Source organism: Panulirus ornatus, chromosome 56 (genome assembly GCF_036320965.1).
Source record: "Panulirus ornatus isolate Po-2019 chromosome 56, ASM3632096v1, whole genome shotgun sequence".
In the NCBI taxonomy this organism is placed as follows: Eukaryota; Metazoa; Arthropoda; class Malacostraca; order Decapoda; family Palinuridae; genus Panulirus; species Panulirus ornatus.
Window position 1 is genome coordinate 16,208,873 of NC_092279.1, and position 23,694 is coordinate 16,232,566.

A 23,694-nucleotide genomic window follows, 5' to 3' on the forward strand; every position below is an offset into this window, starting at 1 on the left:
CTACATGTCAATGAACTTCACCTACTCCTGATTGCCTCTTCTGTTAATACCTTAATATAAAAACTGATCTGGATGTTCACAACATCTAAGCCATGCTCTTAACCCATTCACTGCGGGAGTATTGTGACAGCAACACCATAAGTAACTTGCATTGATTTAAGGAAGTGGAGTAAAATGTTGGAGGAAAGTGTATGACATATACTTGGTGCTGGACTCTCTTCGGCCCCTGCTGGTCCATCTAAAGCCTGGGGCATGGATACTGAAAGACTTTTTGATATCCTGGAGTCTGATGAACTCAGTGAGCAAGCTTAAAGGTACAGAAAAAGAGAAAAGTAAAACAGAAAAGTGAAAGCTTTGAAATTGACAATCCAAATGCTGCAAAACAGATGATGAAAGGTGGGATGGGAGATCAGCTAGATGACTGGCTGTCCACATGGTATTGCTTAGAGATGGAAAATGTACAGTATTTATGAAATAATCATGGCCTTTACCTTTATTTTATTGGCAAATATACTTTTTTCTATGGAGTCACTCATTCAATACAACAAAAATACCAAACAGGTTAAAAAAACTTACAAAAGTAAATAAAAAAAATGCAGTCTGAAGTAACTTTCCAAGAAAGACTTCTGCATCACTCAAATATGTATCTATGTATAAACTTATTCATCAAAAACAGATAAACAGACAAACTGATTTGTGCTTATGCAAACACCTAAGAACCTAAATGCATTAGTATCATGGAAGTGATAAAAAGAAAAAACAGTGGAAAGGGTAAAACTCAGAATACTTATGCATCTGGCAGTGCTAACAGGAATTTCCCCTCCTACAAAAGCAAACTTTGGCTTTTCTGATTTATTGGAAACCTCCGAAACATGGGAGTATCTCTGTATCTACATTAAGTTGCAGTGAATGGGTTAACTGCCTCATTCATTTATGCCTGAAATTCATATTGCACCCTCTATATAACATGGACTGAAAATTACACTAATAATAAACTTAAAATGAAATGTTCTAAGTGTGTTCAAGCCCTAAAAACAAACGGCACATACAATGCACTTAAACAATGCATTCTCCAACTCTGACAAAACTAGAAAGGTAATGAAGGAAAGCTTGCAATAATGCCAAAAAGATAGTGAGAACCATTTCATGCCTTGATTTACTTGATTTAAAGAAAGAAATCCATAATGTGAATAACATGTACATTGTTGGTATGTGATCAAAGTGTCTGGCTGATACAACATCCTTCTCTGAATGTTTGAAAAAGTAAACTGGGTGTCAACCAAAAACTATTTTCCTTCAAAGGCAAGAAAATTTTGTGAAATTCATGCATTCTTCCAGGACTTACTAATCAAACAATATAATTTAGAGAAAAGCAATTTTGCATGATATTTTTTCTCATACTTGTTCATTGTTTCCCCATGTTAGCGAGGAAGCACCATGAACAAAGAACAACCTAATTTGCTCACATGCACTCTTTAGCTGTCACTTATGATGTAGAGAATCCAAGCCCTCTATCCATGGAGAAATATATTAATATAAAGTGTCCACAAAATAAACCTTGTTCACCGAGTACATATATATTTTCAAAGGTGATACACAGTTAAGGCTTACTGTAGGTACATGCATACGACACTCTCAGGGTGAAATCGTCGTACATCTGGTTACCGAGACTAGTGTTTCTAACAATGTGAGCAACAGCAACCTGTCTCAGTGTGCCTCAGGCTATCTTTAGGGAAGGATCTTCTTTCTTTACTCATCCTGACTGACATTTAATTTTGAGAGTTTTGCTTCTGGGCAATGTACTTCCTCCACCTGTGCTTCAAGATGGTTGGCTCTTACCTTTCTAAAGAGGAAAAAGCCTAGAAGCAAGAGAATGTGGGTAAACATGATATTTCTAGGCACACTGGCCACATAGAACCCATGATCAGGTGATTGCTTCCCAGTGCTTATAACCCTCCGACAATGTCATCCCACCAATGAAGCCTACCCTTATTGCCCATGAAAAATGTCTAGATCTATAAATAACCTCTTAAGACAAGAGGTATTAGAGCAACCCTACATTTCAATCACTGAACTCAATGAAAGCAATCTAAAACTTCCAGGGAAAAGTCTCCCAATGAACCATGCAACACTGAATGCAAAAGATCTTCACATTCCCACCCACAAGCCAGTTGCAAAACCCCTACTTATGAAGTAAATGAAATGCAAATGACTCATATTTCTTTGCACAGAAGTACAAGTACTGGAGAGAGCAACAGTAAAATAAGGCAGGGGAAGGTGAGGGGGTCGAAGGGTGCCAGCCACTATGACTCATTTCACAGTGAGGTTGCCATAACAACAAGACAGTAATGATCTGGAGTTTGCTGTAGTGGAGAAAAGGGTAAGGGAGGGTTGTATTTCTTGCATAAAAACACTACAGAAAATGGAGAGCAGTACATTAACATGCGAGAAGACTAACTTTTTCCATTAAGGGAGGGTTGTATTTCTTGCCTAAAAACACTACAGAGAATTGAGAGCAGTACATTAACATGCGAGAAGACAACTTTTTCCATATCATGAGCTTCATGGATGACACTTTATGCAGGATAATGCTCCCTGCCATAAGGCTAGAGAGTTGATGAACTGATTGTCAGAGAAAAATGTTTAACTGCTGGATTGGCCTGGAGTGATGGAAGGGTTTTGGGAAATCAGAATAGGTGAAAAACATAAAAAAAGGAAATTGAAGCGCTCTAAAGTTTCTGTTTGAAGCAGAGGCCAATAATACGATGAAAAGGTTCTACAGATTCAGAGAGAGTTCCCATGTGTCACTTCCCCAGGCCTTAATCAAATAGCAAACTGCAGAAATCAGATGAAGGTCACACATGCCTCTGGCAACATTTCATTAGTGCCTCGCCTCATTCACGAGATCAAAGACCCTATGGACCCAAAACATTTACATAGAAAACTTTAGAAACCTTGCCACATCTGTACCAAGACATCTGCAGATGGCAATCGAGGCAAAAAGAAAGATGACAAAGTACTAAAATGTAAATGTGACAATGCCTTTGAAAATGTGTGTGCACGTGTGTGAGAAACAAGGTTTTACCAGACACTGTATATTAATAGCATTTATGGATCTGGAGAACATGTGTGAAACAAGGTTTTAGCAGACACTCTATCAATAGGAGAAAACATATGACAGAATCAATTGGGATGTCCTAAAGAAGATCTTAAGAAAACATGGTGTGGGAGGAAAGCTGCTACAAGCAGAGAAGTTTGAGAAATTTTTATCCAGGTTGTTAGGAGTGTGTGCGAGCAGGAAGCAAGAGGTTGCTAATGAAGGCTGGTCTGTGGCAGGGTGTGTGGTGTCCCTATGCTTGTTTAAATTGTTTATGGAAGGTGCAGTAAGCGAGGGCAAATGCAAGTCTTGGAAAGAGGAGCGAATACGCAGTCTGGGAAGTGAGTCAGCTGTTGCTTGCTGATGACACAGCACTGATGGCAGATTTGAGTGAGAAACTATAGAAGTTGGTGACAAGTTTGGAAGAATGTGTAAAATGAGAAAGTTAAGAGTAAATGTAAATAAAAGCAAGTTTTTCAAGTTTAGCAGAGTAGCGGGGTAGATGCATAGATTAGTTGAAGTGTGAGTTTGAATATCTCCTTGTCATATGTAAGACTTGACAATGCTTTAACTCCCTCAGCTCATTTTTCAGAACTAGATTTTCCTGCAGAGAGCACTATGCACTAGCCATGTCTTTTGACAAAATGGTAGGAGCAGTATAGTAGAAGGTAGGAACATTTAAACAAGAGCACTAGGTAGAAATGTTAGGAACTTGCAGTTGGTAGGAGCATTAGATAGTAGTAGTCAGGAGGAACATTAGGTATGAGACAGTAAACACCACTAGTTGCCCTCTGCCAGTGGCCTGTTAGGGTGAGGCACTAAAGGCTATGAAGCGGCACTGGAGTTCTCTAGTTATGGAGACTCTATTGCCGTGGCCACCCCTCTGAGGGAGTTCTAATTGAAACAGGCATCAGCTATATATATTTTACATACCTCAGAGTGGACATAGCATGAAATGGAGTAATGAGGACAGAAGTTAGTTAAAGGCAGGTGAGGGGGTGAAGATTCTAGGAGCACTGAAGAATGTGTGGAAAGAGGTCATTATCTGGGAGGACAAAAATGAGAATGTGTGGAGGTGGGTGGATGTAGTTGAAAATAAAATGCTTGAAGACAATATGTGAAGTGAGATGAGGTGCTTTGATCGAGTAAAAAGGATAAAAGAGAGGTGTGGTAATAAACAGAATGGTTGAGAGAGCTGGAAAGGATGTGCTGAAATAGCTTAAGCATATGGAGAGAATGGGTGAGGAGAGGTCAACAAAGAGGAGGAGACAAGCAAAAGGGAAAGACCAAATTGGAGATGAAAGAATGGAGTGAAAAAGATTTTGAGTGACTGGGGCCTGAACATGTAGGAGGGAAAAAGGTGTGCACTGGATCGAGAAAATTGGAAAGATATGGTATATAGGGGTCAATATGCTGTCAATGAACTAAACCAGGGCATGTGAAGCAGCCAGGGGAAAACCACAGATGGGTTTGTGAGGCCTGGTTGTGGCTAGGGAGATGAAGTTTTGATGCATTACCCATGACAGCTAAAGAAAGGATGTGAGCAAATGCAGCCTTTCTTTGCCTGTTCCTGGCATTACCTTGCTAACATGGGAAATGGTAATCAAGTATGAAGGAAAAGAAAGATATAGCATCAATGAGATGGACTTGGATTAGAGCATTCAGTTGCCTCTGCTCTCAGTAAAAAAAAAAAGAAAAGGAATAAATGTTAGTACTCAATCTTTTTCTTTCTCAGGACAATGTATCTGCTTTTAAATTTTTACCCAACTTACAATACAGATGCCATCTAACTTTGCTAGTTGAAGTGATAATCCTTATGTGAACATCTATTCTTTTCCATGGTTTCAATCAGTTTTCAGTCTACATCTAAGTATAGTTTTATATGTTCAATCTATTGGTTCTTGCTGAATGACAAACTATAGCACAATAGACTGATGTCTGATAAACCTGAGCTCTAGCTACACCTGAGGTTTTCAATACAAACTATTATACGGTAAAAATGAACTAGCTCTCTTATATGAATCACCTGCTCCAAAATTTAATGCATTCTTTTAAAAAATTCACTTAAAGTTAACCTGTATGCCTGTTCCTAAAAAACAAAAAATGCAAGTCTTGGTATGTGAGAACAATATATATCAAATCCAAGAAAAAATAAAAACACTTAAGGATTTACATCATCTGTAAAGCAATATCACAAAATACAACCATGTACAAACTGTTTACAAACACAATCAAAGACACAGCAGTCTACTTATAAAATTTTCCCAAAGTCTCACTAATTTCAGTACAATTTGTTGCTCCAACCACGACAGACACTTACTTTTTCTGTACTGATTCTTATTTTGTAATCAGTAAAATGTCTGGTAGGGTACCACTTTTGTCTGAATCACAGTTAAGTGATATAAAATCTCATTAAGCAAAATATCTCTACAAAATTCCTACATAGAGTAAAAACTGCTTCCTCTATTGGTATACAACAAAAAATCCCACATTTCAGTTTCATTATCAATACACACACACACACACTGCAGCTTCAAACAATCGTATTCATTCTTACCATCCAGTCTTACTCATACGTGAAAGTCTGTAGCTCAGCTCCTATTAATTTATCTCTCTTGTAATTATACTCTTATAAATACTTTAACCACAACAGAAGAATCTTATCACATACAATACATTATATTCAACAATTTATCCTTTTACAGCAAGTTCACGGCAAGTATTACTACTGCATTCAGTTAAAAATATGCTAAGAATTATGAAAAAAATATCCTTCATGTCATGGCAAGTAACCAACTTCTACCCATGAAAAAATATATAAATGCACAAACACAAAATCTGATTGTGCTAAGTGGGCTCATTCTTCTGAACAAGAATAGTGCCCAAAGAAAGACTTACTGTTCACTTATCTACAAGAAATGCATTTTTTCATTATGTACAAGTGACATTCACCATTCCAAAGATTTAAAAAGAGAAAAGTCTGCCCTTCTGACTATTATCTCAACCAGATGTAGAGACAGGAAAATCCTCATTTATTTTAGATGTTAAATTCAAAACTGAAAATAAAAAGTAGGTATCATGACAATAGCTTTACAATCCCAATCCTAGGTGGTAACTGGAGTTCTACTGTAAACCTGAGAAGAAAGTATAGAGAGAAACACTAACTTGATTACCTGAGGACTGTATGGAAAAGTCTGGCAAGTCAAAAGACTAGTTTTCATCAGGTATGTGGTCAAGATGCATCTTTGAGCAGCATGAATCCCTGGGGATTAAGGAGAAAGAATACTACCCACATACCTCCTGTGTCACAAAAGGTGACTAAGAAGGATCGGAATGGGGAGCTAGAAATCCTCCCCTCCTGTAACACCACTATCTATATCTGTAGGAACAAGAAAGAGCTAAGCAAGTATTTTTCCTCTAAGTCTCAGTTGTCTGCTCTTGACACTCTCTCAATGTGATGGGAAAAGGCAAGAAAAATAAATCCTGAAAGAAATGCATCAGAAATGGTTCTACAAATTATGTTGTTTAAAGTTTGCCTCCCATAACTGCAATGGAGAAATATTCAAGGATCACACAGTTCAACTTGTCAAGATATACAGCTCTCCAATTAGAACAAAAACATTTTATATAGTAAAATCCTCAATCCCTGTATATTCTCTCAAGTACTGGACGAGTCAAAATTTAATTGACAAGATGAAAAATAATACAAAGAACCTTCTTTCACAGTATTCATAAATTGGCTGCACTGTTATTCAAGCAGAAGATAACTTATTGTTCATGTAGTATCTATTTTTCTTTCTTTATTTCATCATGAAAATCACGTTCAAGGCGAGCTGCTTCCCCTTTAACCATGTCTTCAAGTTCTCTCTCCCTTTCTCTGATAATCATTTCTGTTTCTGAGTTCATATCATTTTCATTTTCTCTGTCAATCTTCTCAAAATCAATATCTTTGATGACATCATCTAACATCTCATTGAGTTCCTGTGCTGCAGAGTCTGTTTCATCAATTCTATCTGCTTTGTCTTCACTTCCAGTGTCTGCTGAGTTTACCTGAGAAGTTTAATTAATGATATTGAAATAATTTAGCAGATACTGAAAAGAGAGATATTCATATACAACATATACATATATACACATGTACATAATTCATACTTGCTGCCTTTATTCATTCCTGTCGCCACCCCGCCACACATGAAATAACAACCCCCCTCCCCCGCATGCGCGCAAGGTAATGCTAGGAAAAGACAACAAAGGCCACATTCGTTCACACTCAGTCTCTAGCTGTCATGTATACTGCACCAAAACCACAGCTCCCTTTCCACATCCAGGCCCCACAAAACTTTCCATGGTTTACCCTAGACGCTTCACATGCCCTGGTTCAATCCATTGACAGCACGTCGACCCCAGTATACCACATCGTTCCAATTCACTCTATTCCCTGCACACCTTTCATATATATATATAGAACTAAGTGAGGAAAGAAAGGCCAGAGTGAGATGCTTGGAAACATCATTAAACTAACAGCCGTATTCATCTATCACTCTAGATCTATGACGCCTGTACCCTCCAGTAACTCCTATCAAGGGGATGGCCATGGCAAAAGAGGTGCCACCTTTGCCTGTCCTTACATGCCTCCCTTGCATATGCCATTCCATAAATTCTTCTACCATTTACCTATGGAAGTGGAATTCCTAGTGATGAATGAAAAACTTACCATCTTTAATATCAAATGTAACTAACTGAATTTTATTTGTTTACCTCAAAGCTACAACTAAAACTTTCATTAGGAACCCATTACAAAATGATTCACAGCCACTTAAAAACAGATATAATTAAAGAATGTTTTTCTTTTTTAAGATCATTGGACCAATGGTTAGATATCCTACTTACCACTTCTACATACCCTGAATATGAAATTGCATTAATTTTCTCATGCTAACTTACATATACTCTAAATAAAATTCTTGCTAATGAAGAATCAAAATATAGGGAATACAAATGTTGCCAAACAACACATACCTGAGGCTCTGAGGATATAGTACCAGCCTCTTCTTCCTCCTTGACCTCTGGCCTATTGTGTGTGAAAGCAGCAGCTCGAGCACCTGAGGTACGACGCTGAGGAGACTCAGGATTCCTGTAAAAATATCTATTACAGTTACAACAATTTAAAAAAAAGCTGTTGTCAACTACTTGTCTTCTTTACTTTTAACTCTTTTAACCATTTCCGCCTCTACTTTTCCTGTTGCGTAAATCTGCATAAGCAGTCCTTACTATTCCAAAAAACTTTTTAAAGCAAGATGCAGCAAGCTAATTTTAGTGAAAGCCAAACCAAGACTCATTTTTTCATCAAATATTTCTAGCATTCTTGCTTGGTCCTAACAAGACTGGATGTCAGTATGTGAAATGTTTGGTGTTTTTTCTCATGTGCCATTACAAGAGCTGGAAAACACATACCTAATCATCAACTGGCAAGTCATACAAGCATATGTATTGCTTCATTTGAATTATTTTCTACCTATTCCTCGTACTCAAAGAAATCAGAGGACAGTCAAAATACAACATACCTGAATGACACTCTTCGTTTTTTGTGAGTCCAGATATACTTATCAAGACGAGTGAAGCGGTACTTAAATTTCATGCGTTCCTTGATCTTCTGTGGGATGACTAAAAGGGTAGTAAGGGTGTTCCCGAGGAATAGGAGGAGAAACAAAATAGCCAGAGTTGAAACCTGAAATGAAAAAAAAGGAATGAGCCAGAAATATAGTTTACAGCACAAACATGCCTTTTCATAAAAGCACTGAACCTAAGTAATCCCACCTCCTATGGGGTTTAAGTAACATCTACACAATCAAAAATAAATATAACTGGCTGATGCTATGCATTTCACATAGAAACAAATAAATACAGGAAAATGCTATTCACTACAAATAAGCTGTACAAGTTCTAGAAAGTCATTTTAAGATATACTGAATGATAGGGGTATTACTCCAGATCTTCATGATCAGTACTGGGAGTTTTTGGGTTAACACCCAAAACATATATCCATGACAAGGGAGGGTGAACACATGATTTCCTTATGCCATACTGTGTACCACTCTCTAACTTTGAATATCAATGATGAGCATTAAGCGAAGTAAAAACCAACTATTTCTAAACCCCCCCCCTCTTCCGAATAAAATTCGCAGGTTTCTAGAAGAATAAGTTTGGACTGAACTCTGTCTCTACAAGCAGCTCCATTCAGGAGTGCCTTCTTTATCTTGCACTAATCTGAGCAACTGTAACTCATTCAAGACATTGCAAGGGAGTGGAAGAACAGCACATGGGGCAAGACATGAATGTAGCCTGGAAAAGCTTCAGAAAATCCTCTGAAGCAGCAGAAAGAATATACATCATACATCAGAGTTAATATCAATATGAGTCATGTACTGCTGAAAATATCAAAAGAAACCTTAAAGAGTTATACAGTAATGTTAGAAGCAACAGCATCATTACCCAGTCAATAGGTCCATTAATTATGGAAGATGGTGACTTGCTTCACAACAATGAAGTCATGGAAAAAATATCAAATGATTTTTTGCACCCGTATTTACCATCAAAGAAACAACCCATGTCCTAAATCCAGTTTGTTGATAAAAGAGAAAATTCTTCAGCAAACTGATATAAAAGTCAAAGACATACTTTCAGCAATAAATGGAATGAAAATAAAAAAATGGCAGGCCCTATTATGTTTTATCTGAGAACAACGAGGCAAAAAATGAAATTGTAAAGTGCTTGACTGTCCTTTTTTGATAAGTCACTTGCTAAGGGAAAAGTTCCACACGAATGGAAATTTTTGTCAATGTAACACCGATATTAAAAAAAAAAAAATCACTACCCAGAAATTATTATCCTATTAGTTTAATGTTTCCCATTTTTTACAAAGTTAAAATACAAGGAGGGGAGGATTTCTGGCCCCCCGCTCCCATCCCCTCTAGTCGCTTTCTACGACACGTGAGGAATGCGTGGGAAGTATTCTTTCACCCCTATCCCCAGGGATAATATATATATATAACACATACATACATACATATACACACATACACACACACATATATATATATATATATATATGAAAAATGTAAGAAATAGTTTAGAAAACTGAAACTTCTAGCTTGAAATGAAATGAAAAATGAATGTCACATAATGGTTCAACCTCTGGCTATGGAAAAGGGAAATGTATAATTTATTTATACTAACGTTATGTGTGGAAGTTGAGAACATTATCTCGGAAAGCAAAAATGGGTATGTTTGAAGGAATAGTTGTATACAATGTTGTATGGTTGTGAGGCGTGGGCTATGGATAGAGTTGTGTGCAGGAGGGTGGATGTGCTGGAAATGAGATGTTTGAGGACAATGTGTGGTGTGAGGTGGTCTGATCGAGTAAGTAATGTATGGTAAGAGAGAGGTGTGGAAATAAAAAGAGCATGGTTGAGAGAGCAGAAGAGGGTGTTTTGAAATGGTTTGGGCACATGGAGAGAATGAGTGTGGAAAGATTGACCAAGAGGATATATGTGTCGGAGGTGGAGGGAACGAGGAGAAGTGAGAGACCAAATTGGAGGTGGAAAGATGGAGTGAAAAAGATTTTGAGTGATCGGGGCCTGAACATGCAGGAGTGTGAAAGCCGGGCAAGGAATAGAGTGAATTGGATCTATTTGGTATACCGGGGTTGACGTGCTGTCAGTGGATTGAATCAGGGCATGTGAAGCGTCTGGGGTAAACCATGGAAAGTTGTGTGGGGCCTGGATGTGGAAAGGGAGCTGTGGTTTTGGGCATTATTGCATGACAGCTGGAGACTGAGTGCGAACGAATGGGGCCTTTGTTGTCTTTTCCTAGTGCTACCTCGCACACATGAGGGGGGAGGGGGATGGTACTCCATGTGTGGCGAGGTGGCGATGGGAATGAATAAAGGCAGACAGTGTGAATTGTGTGCATGGGTATATATGTATGTGTCGGTGTGTGTATATATATGTGTACATTGAGATGTATAGGTATGTATATTTGCGTGTGTGGACGTGTATGTATATACATGTGTATGGCGGTGGGTTGGGCCATTTCTTTTGTCTGTTTCCTTGCGCTACCTCGCAAACGCGGGAGACAGCGACAAAGCAAAATAATATAAATAAATAAATAAATGGTTTAATGTCTGTAGTTGTTAAACTTAAGGAAACCATCATTCATGATGGAATTTTAAACCTTTTAGAGACCATCACTTCATAAATGATTCTCAGAATGGTTTTCAAGGAACATGCTTGTGTGAAAAATCTGCTCGAGTTCTTTTAAGATATAATTAATATGCATGACGAAATTAGAGCAGCTGATGTTATCTTTATAGATTTTCAAAAAGCTTTTGATAAGGTTCCACATCAAAGGTTACTAGCAAAAATAAAGTCACGTGGCTTTGATGGGGTTGTACTTCAGTGGATAGGGTATTGGTCGACTGGCCATAAACAAAGCCTCAGAATGGATAAATGTAACAAGTGAGGTACCATGAGGATCAGTCTTAGGAATGGTTTTCTTTCTCAAAAATATCAATATTACTGATAATGGGCTGCATTGCAAGATATCAATATTTGCTGATGATACAAATTTTGGGGCCTGTAAAAAGCGAGGCATAAAGGCTAAGCAGCACCAAAGTTCACCAATTATAGAGACTTTTGCCATGGCCACCCGCATGAGAGAACAGGTGTGAGAGAGTAAGATAGATGGGCAGATAGATAGATAGATAGATAGATAGATAGATAGATAGACAGATAGATAGATAGACAGACAGAGTTTAAAATGTTCATCTGATATCAATCCCCACGAAGCAAATCTAATCAAATTACTGCAATTGTTTATCTGAGAAAATGTAATGTAACAGTTCAGCATACTGTATAAATCTGACATTACAATATCATAGGAAACTACAAAGCATACTGTTCTGAAACTATCTTTTATGTCATTATGCAATGCTGCATATCTACCCAATGCTGATCAGTTGACACAGCAGCCCCTGAGGGGGGGGGGGGGGGGGGGGGGGGGGGGGGGGGCTACATCTTATCATTGGCACAGCTTTATTTGTTCAAACAGGTATTTCTTCGGGGTATTATAACTCTCCTTCTCAAGGTTAATACCCAAATTGTCAGCATAAACCTTCTCTTAACATGATGTAAACCTGTGAATAATGTAACCAGTGAGATGATTACAAGGAATCTTTCTCATAGTTTGCTTCCATTCACAATCTTATATTTGTTCTCAAACTTCTCTGCATGAAAATACACACATTACTTTAATTTCCCTTATTTTCAAAATATAGAAAGTTTCTGATGTAAGCCTGTGAAACCACAAATATCTCTATTTCTGTTGGATCTTACCTGAACTTTGGGATTATCATTAAAACTACTGCCACATGCAAATAGTATAATTTTCATGCACTTCTTTATCTAATTTTTCCAGGGTAACAACTGGAAGGAGAGGTATATGCCTCCCTCCCATCAGTCTCAGACTCCTTGAAAGAAAGCTGGCCAGACATATGCACTCAGTTGAAAAATACTGGTAGGCAGAGCTTGAAATAAAATCAGTTTACTGGTGAAGCCTCACTGATGTAATTGTCAGTTGGTTAGTATTTTTAGTCAAAATTTCCAGGGCATTATTTTGGAAGGTATGAGCAAGCAATTGTTCTCTTATGGCCTATGAAAGTATATGCCATCCAATTTATACTGTGCATCACAACACATGCAATCTCTTCATCAAAATCACTCCTTCAAATTCAATTTTTCCTCCAGCATCCACAATGAAAGTATACAAAACTGCCTTTACTGAGAACACAGTTCATAATTCAAGATCCACAAAGTATGCATTCCTCTTAAACTAACTTACATGCCATTCTGCATTGTTACTGAAGGAGAGGAGATAAAGAGTGTAGGCATTATAAAGTTCCCAAATATATCCAATGAGGAGAAATGGGATGATGAATCCAAGACCCCGCCACATCCAGGAGTGAAAGCCTTCCACAGTAATGTCCATGTTATGACGTTCCCCAAGAGCTTTGAGGCGGTAGAGGCAACCACGCTGGTACATGAACATCAGATACTGTACAAAGCCTGTAAATGCAGAAAAGTATATTTCAGTAAATACCATCTAAAAAATTTCAACATACATTACATACAAACTGTGGACTGGAGTTACCTACCTTGTTAGTACTATAGTTAATGACTCCCTTCTTAGTACTCATGTGCAGGCTCATTTTGCCCATGGAAACTCTCAATGAAGAAGTAGTGGACTGTTAAAACATAGTTTTCCACAACCCACCTGCTTTAAAATATTTACATATTTGGTCACATTTCACAATGCATTCCCCCTATATTTGTACCATTCTCAGCATAAACTCAGTCATACAAACATCATTACAGCATATTTTTCTATGCTTTCTTATTCCATACTTTACTGTACTCCTATCCATCTTTTTTTTCATAGTGACAAATATGGCACAAGCAAAACATGCCTCAACCATGGCCTAAAGAGCGAGAAGAAAATAAGGAAAAGAATGAGGAAAAGTCAGAACTCCTCAGGTATTTATGAGATTTGACTAAAAGGTAAAAAGGTTTTATGATCACAGAAAGAGGTAAAGATGAAAGAAGGAAGAGTTTTCCACAAGCTTTGCTTTCTGAGGGAAAGAGGACATATCATAACAGTCAATCCACATGTGGTTAGATTCCACAGAGAAACTACAGAAAGCAGAAGCCAGTCACAAGTCAAATTGGTAGCAGGGACACATGCAGACAACTCAAGAGAATATTGGCCAAAATAGTACCTGTATCAGAAGATGGGCAACAACAACACTGCAGACAGAAAGGGATGGTTGGAAAGAGGTGACAATTGGAGCATTAATGAAATGGAAGGCATTTGATTCCACTCTAGCTAATAAAGGGGTGGAAAAAGAGCACCCCTGACTATGTCATTTGGGTTATTTCATAAAGTGGAGGCTATCATTTTATACTCCTTCTTCTCATTTTAAAAGTAAAGAGTATGTGCTTTCATATGGTTAAAACACCACAGAATTCTTAAGAAAGTATTCCAAATAATGCCTAAAGCTCTCAATACTCATATATAATAACACAAGTGTAGGAAAGATACTGACTAAAAACATTACTAATTCTGAAAATGGTCATAAGGGAGAGATACCAATCTTAACACGAGAAAAAATTCTACATTCATGACACTTACTGATGTACATATTGAAGCACATGAACTGCTTGCGGAATGCATAATAGGTTTCCCCATTTGGCCAAATCAGCAAAATACCAGATAAGACTGTAGATATGAAGTGATGTGCTCTCCACCATCCTTTAATTCTTGAACCATTAACCTGTGAAGCATGTTGCACTTTCAGTGGTTTTGTCAAGACTGTATAAAATATAAAATCTTCAAAAGCTTAAACAGTAAGATATCCATCACAAGGTTAATAATAAAAGAATAAAACATATACAAACATGTAATGGATAAAAAATGAACTCAAACACTAAGGAAAACCAGTAAGCCTTTCCTATCACTGTCAAGAATTTTAAAGTAATTACAAGAAAATAAGAATATGAAATAAAGAGTGCACACTTAGATAAACAGTAGAAAAATTCAAGAGAAAAAGAAAGTGTATGCAACATACGACTTTACGAAAGGCATAAGATATGGTGAATATAAAAGCATTTTGGAAAGCTGTGACTCTGTATGGTGTGGAAAGAAGAATTTTGAATGCTGTGTAAGTGACAGTAAGAGTGGAAGGCTGGTAATTAATGTGGAATTGTGTCTAGGATGTCATGTCACTGTGCTTATCTAAAGTGTTTTATGTTAGGGGCACTGTACAAGATAACAACATGGTGGGGTGACTGTAATGCAAGACTTAAGGTGGAGCAGAGATAAAACTGGAGTTGGAAGGATGGAGTTAAAAAAATTTTGAGTGTCTGGGGCCTCAACATGCAGGAAGGTGAAAGGTCTGCACAGGACAGAGTGAAATGGAGTGATGTAGTATACAAGGATTGACATGAACCAGAGCATGTGAGGCAGCAGGAGAAACCACAATAAGGTCTGTGAGGCCTATTTGTGAGTTTAGGGCTGTGGTTTTGGTGTATTACACATGACACCAAGGCCTTTCCTTCATCTGCTCCTAGCACTCATGCAAGTCGTACAGAGTAAAGAACAACACTGCATCATGTGGCAACACAAACCCAGGAGACATGTCTCACATTTTCCAAAACAACAAAGTGATTCTGTATACAAGAAAATAAGTTACAAAAAAAAAGAATTCATTACAAACCAAACATATACACACACAGTCATTTGCTCTTGACGCTATCTCACTAAAGTGAAAAATGGCGAATATGTATGGGGGGAAAAAAATTGGAATGATGTGGTATACTGGGGTTGATGTGTTGCCAATGGACTGAACCAGGGCATGTGAATCATCTGGGGTAAACCATAGAAAGGTCTGTGGGGCCTCAATGTGGATAGAGAGCTGTGGTTTTGGTGCATTACACATGACAGCTAGAGACTGAGTGTGAGTGAATGTGGCCTTTTTTGTCTGTTTCCCTGGTGCTACCTCGGTGAACCGGGGTGATAACGATGCTGCTTCCTGTGGGGTGGTGTAGGGACAGGAATGGATGAAGGCAAGCATGCATATGTACAAGTGTATATATGTATATGTCTGTGTATATGTATGTATATGTTGATATGTATATGTATATATATATGTGCATGTATTGGTGTTTATGTATATATATATACACACACACCATGGCAGGGCGTCCAGCTCCCTCAGCCATGCAGAGGTTAAAAGACCCACAAACTAGATTTCTAGTGTTTTTACGTGTGTCCCAACCTCATCTCCGTGGGGGCAGCATAGACTTTAATCTCATGCAGTTCCGATGGTGTGACAAATATGTCGATGGACAGACAAATGTATATACATCACAGGTTGGCTTCGAACCCTGGGCAGGGCATCTGGTTGCCTCGGGCATGTGGAGGTTAAACACACACACTAGACTTCTAATGTTTTTATGTGTGTCCCAAACTCATCTTGGTGGGGCAGCATGGCCTTTAATCTCACATGACTCTGACAGTGTGACAAATATGAAGGTATATGTACATGTAGGTGTGTGTATGTATAAGTGTGTGTATATGAACAACTGGGTCCCTCATCTGTTTCTTGGCACTACCTTGCAGATGTAGGAAATGGTGATCAAGTATAATAAACAAATAAGTGAATCATTAGGGTGGGGAGGGGGTGAAAGTTCTGGGAGCGTTGAAGAATGTGTGGAAGTCGAGAACATTATCTCGGAGAGCAAAAATGGGTATGTTTGAAGGAATAGTGGTTCCAACAATGTTATATGGTTGCGAGGCATGGGCTATAGATAGAGTTGTGCAGAGGAGGGTGGATGTGCTGGAAATGAGATGTTTGAGGACAATATGTGGTGTGAGGTGGTTTGATCGAGTAAGTAATAATAGGGTAAGAGAGATGTGTGCTAATAAAAAGACTGTGGTTGAGAGAGCAGAAGAGGGTGTTTTGAAATGGTTTGGTGACATGGAGAGAATGAGTGAGGAAAGATTGACAAAGAGGATATATGTGTCAGAGGTGGAGGGAACAAGGAGAAGTGGGAAACCAATCTGGAAGTGAAAAGATGGAGTGAAAAAGATTTTGAGTGATCGGGGTCTGAACATGCAGGAGGGTGAAAGGCGTGCAAGGAATAGAGTGAATTGGAACGATGTGGTATACCGGGATCAACATGCTGTCAATGGATTGAACCAGGGCATGTGAAGCGTCTGGGGTAAACCATGGAAAGTTCTGTGGGCCCTGGATGTGGAAAGGGAGCTGTGGTTTCAGTGCATTATTACATGACAGCTAGAGACTGAGTGTGAACGAATGTGGCCTTTGTTGTCTTTTCCTAGCACTACCTCGTGCACATAAGGGGGGAGGGGGTCGTTATTTCATGTGTGGCGGGGTGGCGATGGGAATGAATAAAGGCACAGTATGACTCATGTACATGTGTATATATGTACATGTCTGTGTGTGTATATGTATGTATACATTGAGATGTATAGGTATGTATCTTTGCTCGTGTGGACATGTATGTACATACATGTGTATGTGGGTGGGTTGGGCCACTCTTTCGTCTGTTTCCTTGTGCTACCTCGCTAACGCGGGAGACAGCAACAAAGCAAAATAAAAAAAAATATTATAAAGTAAATGTTCCTTGTAAAGAGAGACTCATAACATCAAGTTATATAAAGAACCAAATGCACCAAAACATTATATATACAAAGTGGTCATAACACGAACAATGGTGACATGTTAACACCAAGCTGTGGAGCACTCAGCACTATCTCAACAAATACAGTCCGACCAAAAGCTTGTTGTTCTCCCTCGGTAAGTAATGGCATATATCACTTGTCTCTTCGTTGTTTCACAATTACCATATGACGACCTTTCACTTAATAAGAAAAAAATTGTTTTTCAGTCTACTTGAAAAACAACCACTTCTCAGAAGCACAAAACCTGCAGATGCAAAGACAAGACCTCCTGAAGTACAACTGAACTGAATTGAACGGAAGAAAATTCTATTGCCTATGTATGTAGTTTGCTGGATTTTCTCTACACCAGGTACATCATATGGAAAGTTCCAACAAACTCAAAGATTTACCTGGACCCAAGAAATACAAACCTTAAGAATGCTTTCTCTGATGGTTAAGGTGCAGTAGTACCAAACCAACAGGAACATGTGAATAAGGTCAGCTATCCTGAAAAAAAGGAAAAAGTAATTTCAGGGAACAAGTACAAAGTACATTAAAAGACAGGTATTACCATACCAAACCATTTTTTTTTGCACACCTAAATGGTATCATTAATAATTATACCATACAATATGGGCCTTGTTCTGTCAACTGTAAAAGAGTCAGTGGGCTTGATTAAGGCAGAAGGGTAGTACAACAACTGGAGGTTGCTGCCCAGCCATTCCAACGACACTAATTATGTGGATATTCTTCCTGAATATGACTCAGATCAACTAAGTTTATTAATAAGAGAAGATGAATGTCCACTTAGTGAAGATGAGAGGTAAAGTGATGAGGGAGGAGATGGTGAGGGTGGACTTGATCCACACACACTTCTTTCGAAACATTTGAGCATGGCCTTACGCTTCTTATCACCACTGGTACTAAGAGAACATAACAGGTGCTTTAGTGGCGTGATGCAAGGTGCAAAACGTGCAATATACAGTCTAATGCAACATAAAATACTATATCCCAGCACTAAGGCTGCAAGATGGGCAGCTGCATACCTACATCATACAAATGCATAATTCTCAAATGGTGTTGGCAATGCCACACAACTGCAGTGCAAGCCCAATGATGATTGTGTTATTCCAAAAATAAGCCCAAATAAAAAAAAGAAATGTAAGAGGATCTTGCACATTGTTCTAAAAATGGCAAAAATCAGACATGAATAAGTCAAAGACGTCCCTGTGGCTCTCTTTTCTCCTCCACTAGTAACTTTACTTCATCCCACCACTCACTACCCTCTCTCCCCTACCCACCTCACACACACATCGTATGTTTCTCTAGCACTTGGCAGCACTGTTCCCTAAATACCTCCCATTCTTCACACACTTCCCTGGCTTTGTTTACTCTCACCTTTTGCTATTCTGCACTCAATATCTCCTAGTGCCTCTTCACACAAATCTCTTTTACAAGTTCACTTACTTTCATGATTCTCTTCTTATCCATAGCTTCCTCTTTTCCAAAAATCTCTACAAATCTTTGCCATCACCTGCACAAGATAATGATCAGACTTCCCACCAGGTGCTCCTCTCAGCACATTCACATCCAAAAGCCTTCCTTCTCACATTCATATATTTGTGTATGCCCCTCTTTTTTAACCAAGCATACTCAGTTACCAGCCGTTTCAGCACACAACTCCACAAGCTATTCACCTTTTCCATTCACACTGCTGAATAACCCATACCCCTAACTGCACTCTCAACTACCACATTACTTACCTTCACATTTATATCACCCCATCTATGCTACCCATTTTCTTGCAGCACAACTGTTGACACACTCACTCAGCTGTTCCCACAACACTTGCTTCTCATTGCTAGGTGCATAAGCACTAGTAATCACCTATCACTTGCAATCCACTTTCATTTTCACCCATATCTTTCTTGAGCTCACTTCCTTACTCTTTCACATAATCCCACAACTGCTCCAGTAGTAGTTCTATCCATTCCTTAGCTTTTGCATTGACACTAACCTACAACTTTACTCCTGAGACACTTCCAAACCATTCTTCCCCTTTACCCATGAGCTTTGTTTCACTCAAAGCCAGAACATCCAGTTGCTTTCTTGACATGTATTACTTAACTCTCATCTCATGTTACATTATCTCACATTCAGACACCCCAGCCTAAGGCTTTAAGGTGGATAAGCACTCCCTGCTAGGCTCCTTTTGTTCCATCTTTTAGAAATTGAAATGCAAGAGAGTGGGGAGTCTAGTCCCCTGTTGCCGCTCCACCTCAGCAACCTTTTTTGACACAAGGAATATGGAGGTAGACCTTCTCCCCTACCCAAAAGATGATACAAAAATATATATTTTGTTAAAATCCTTTGATTGTAAGAAAGTCTTTTATATTAACACTGATGACAATTTAAGGGTTTAATTACATCTATCAGACTAACAACAAAAACATACAAATTACTTACCTGACATTTGTTAAGAGGTTGAAAGTAGAGATGGCAAAGGCTACCAGATTAATGACAAGCTTAAACTTTTCATATTCATCTTTGTAACGGTACCTGAAGGCAAAGATATATTATGAAAACGTTAAATTCAAATAAATAGTGACTTATTCAGAGGACAGTAACACAATCTTTCACACAAAATATAAGAATTAAAATCAGTAGTAGCATATAACATGAATGAAGTAAAATGTTATCAATATATAAAAATTACAAAAAATCCTTTAAATTCAAAGAAAGAATTCCACTTGACTCATACAAATAAATTTAAAAAAAGCAATTGCATCACATCCATTCTTTAGCTGTTAGGTCATGCACCAAAACACAACTCCCTATCCCAGCCAGGCCCCCACAGACCTTTCCATGGCTTACCCTGAGTGCTTCACATGCCCTGGTTCAGTCCACTTACAGAAACATCGACCCCTGTATACCAAATCGTTCCAATTCACTATATCCCGTGCACACCTTTCTCCCTCCTACATGTTAGGCCCCAATTGCTCAAAATCTTTTTCATTATATCCTTCCATCTCCAACTTGGTCTACCCATCCTACATGCTCCCTCTACTTCTGACATGTATATCCTCTCTATCGACCTTTACTTACTCATTCTCCCCTTATATCCAAATCATTTCAGTTCACTCTCTTCAGCTCTTTCAGGTACACTCTTTCAATCACACCTCTCTTTGAACCTTTCATTGCTTACTCAATCAAAATATATGTAAAACACATACATAACTAGAACAACCGCAAGCAGTTACATCTTGTGTGAAAATTTAACTTTTGTGTTGTACAATAACAATGATAATCTGCAGATAATATGCAGATTCATATTTCATTATTTTTCCTGAAATCATTTAAGAATATAAAACATTTATCATTTATTACTTACTTCTCATCCTTATTCAAAATTGAAACATTAATGTTTCCTAAGATGATCTTCAGGTAGAGGCCACTCTGCTTTGGAATATTGTTCTCCATGTCATAGAGCTGAGCCTTACGACGAATGAGATCAGTTTGAAGCAAGTCATTCCTCTCACTATTGTCAGGGTCATCTCTGTGGTCTAACCTGAGGGTATGGTATCTTAGTTATCATTTCATACCATTTAGTTTCCAACAACTACCTTTCTATCAGTAGAAACAATAATGGAAAAACCTGATATCTATTACTTGTATGAAAGCTTATGAATAAGAACATTCACGTCCCATAATCCATATCAGAGTATAACTGATTTCTTTGCCAAATATTCAAAATTTCAAGACAAAAAAATATTTCACTAACTTTCTAAGGGACTGCTTAATTATACCAATGCGATAGCGTTGATGAACAATCCCTCTGATACATTTTTGTTGCAGCTGCGTTAGTTCTTCCAATTTCAATCGATATTCCTTGTGATTTTTCTGGGGGAAAAGAAAAATTTCCAACATAAATAGCTTTTCCTACTAACAATGTAGTCACTATTCCATAGAATCAAAACTTGGTACTTATACCATTATCATGTGCACTGTAAGTTTATGCAACAAAATCTGGTGTATTTCAAAAGCCAATTAACTTAAATCATGATAAAAGCATCAATAAAGATTAATCATGAGTTCTGAAACTGAAAATGGCCCAGGCAGTAATCAGGGTAAAGTGAGAATAACAGCCGTGTAAGAAAGATAAAACTCAAAGAGACCGTAGAACAATCTTAGGCATCAAAATGATGATTAACACTGCTACACCAGTTTCAACAAAAAACCTACCTAGAATGGTTCCTGTAGGGCATTCTTGTAGTAGTACTACTGTACTGGCTTTAATTTCATCAAGATGTAATCCATAGAAGTACTCTAAACAGAGAGCTTTCAAAACCCTCTAAAATCCAAATCTTGAAGGAAAGATTGCAAAAGTTTCCAGACTGACTGGCAATGTCTTACAATTGAGTAACATATCTTACAGCAAGGAACTAGGATCATATACTCTCCCAATCTCAGACCGTAAAACAGTTTGAGAAAATCCATGTGAAAGTTCCAAAAGCCCAAGCTTTGGCATCAGTCTCCTAAATCTAGGGGGTGATATGGTCTAATCTAGAAAAAACTTCTGGGATCAGCTGAGTACAGTGGGCAGCTTAGCTGGTTACTTGGGCTTTAGGCATACTGACCACCCAGGTCATCAAAACCAACAACATGAAATTCTTGAACACTTTCTTCAGGTGTTCAAGATGGTTCTAAAACCATAAATGCTCTGACTGCAAGTACGGCCCTTTGTATTACACATCTCAGTCACCCACAGAACGTCACTGCATCCCAAGGAGAAATGGTAAACTTCCAGTGAAAACACATTACACACTGTCTAATTTTGGCATGTCTCACCAAGTACCACTGGGATCTTTTCAAATTAGCACAAGTCCAACCTGCTACTGATGCCTCACATATGAATGCCTTCAATCCCAATCCCCATTGCTTTAAACAGCTCAACCCCTACTGATGACTTGTCCTCTACTATTTACCAACACTTCATCTCTGAACATTTACCGGCACTTTAGAACCAACATTATCAAACCAAACCTAACCACACCTAATCTAGGGTAGGAAACAAGCTGTCAGTAAGGGCCTCAGTGTCATCCAACCTTCCAAAATATATCTTCCAAAATATCATTTTATTACAACTTTCATCTTAGTCTTTCACCAGATATTATCTTTATCTCCCTAATCAGAGACCTATATCAGTAGTTTTAAATTTCTCTTACGATGTTCTCTCATCATTTTAGGTATTACTTGATAAACACTAATTTCTCATAGGCTGTGAAACAAATTATTGTAAACATATGCAAAAAAGCAATAAACTGTGATAAAAAATTTCACAAGGCGACTGGGGTTCCTACAGTATTAAATGTATGTATTACCAACTTCCTATCTTTGGATCCCATATTTGTAAAACTATGACATAGTCTTTTGTCCATTTCTGTACAAAGGAAGAAACAATCATTGCACAAGCTATTAACCATAATCATCAAATGACAATTATATCATTTGCATTCAGGGATCCAAGCATTTATTCTATTCATCCACCAAATGAACAAATTGAACTAGAGCAAGCATACGTGTTCAACTTATATCTTAGTACATTCAGTTTAATAAATGATACTTATGGAGTCCTAAACTTAATTGTTAAGTCCCAAGTAAACCTGCGTTGATAAGCTTGTGTTACCGACGTACCAACCCACAAAATATATTTATTTTCTAAAAGATCGTGGGTATCTCTCCATATTCATCTTAGCCAAGCAATAAACTCAAATGAAAAGATACTCTATTACCAGAGGAAGATAAAATATATAATTATGAAAAAAAAAATGTCTCCCAGAGAAAATACAACGGTGGGAATTCAGGCACCTATTATCACATTTACTTACCTCAAGTACCCTATACTCATTACTAAGTGTTTCCCACTCTTCTATACACGCGTCTAAGCTGTTGTGTTCCATTATACCGGCAAGAAAATTGGCGGTTTAAAAAAAAAAAAAAATCTGTAGACGGACTTTAGAACACCCGCACGACAGATATCAGCTGAGCCATGATAAACACTGAGCAACGCGGGTCAAGAAGTGTTGCCATAACTACCACCTCTTACGTAAAGCACACACACACACACACACACACACACACACACTTAACCATCTACCTAGTACGTATATTTAGAGTATTATATAATTTCAAACTTACCAAGGAACTTTTCTGAGTCATATTTCATAGTTTTTATTCAAGAATCGATAACAATGGTTATGTTTAGTTATACTGATATATATATATATATATATATATAT

General features: G+C 38.0%; 1 protein-coding gene across 1 annotated transcript; it reads right to left on the reverse strand.

Annotated features, from left to right (window-relative positions):
- Positions 1 to 483: 483 nt before the first annotated feature.
- Positions 484 to 23,489, reverse strand: LOC139765945 (transmembrane protein 120 homolog). The gene is made up of 10 exons (XM_071693944.1): positions 23,284 to 23,489; positions 21,177 to 21,295; positions 20,787 to 20,963; positions 19,862 to 19,954; positions 17,827 to 17,902; positions 14,342 to 14,483; positions 12,995 to 13,218; positions 8,662 to 8,825; positions 8,117 to 8,231; positions 484 to 7,147 (listed from the first exon to the last, which is right to left on the reverse strand). Exons 1-10 carry the CDS (start codon positions 23,353 to 23,355, stop codon positions 6,884 to 6,886), a joined length of 1,446 nt encoding a protein of 481 aa, XP_071550045.1. The 5' UTR covers positions 23,356 to 23,489; the 3' UTR covers positions 484 to 6,883.
- Between the last annotated feature and the right edge of the window lie 205 nt (positions 23,490 to 23,694).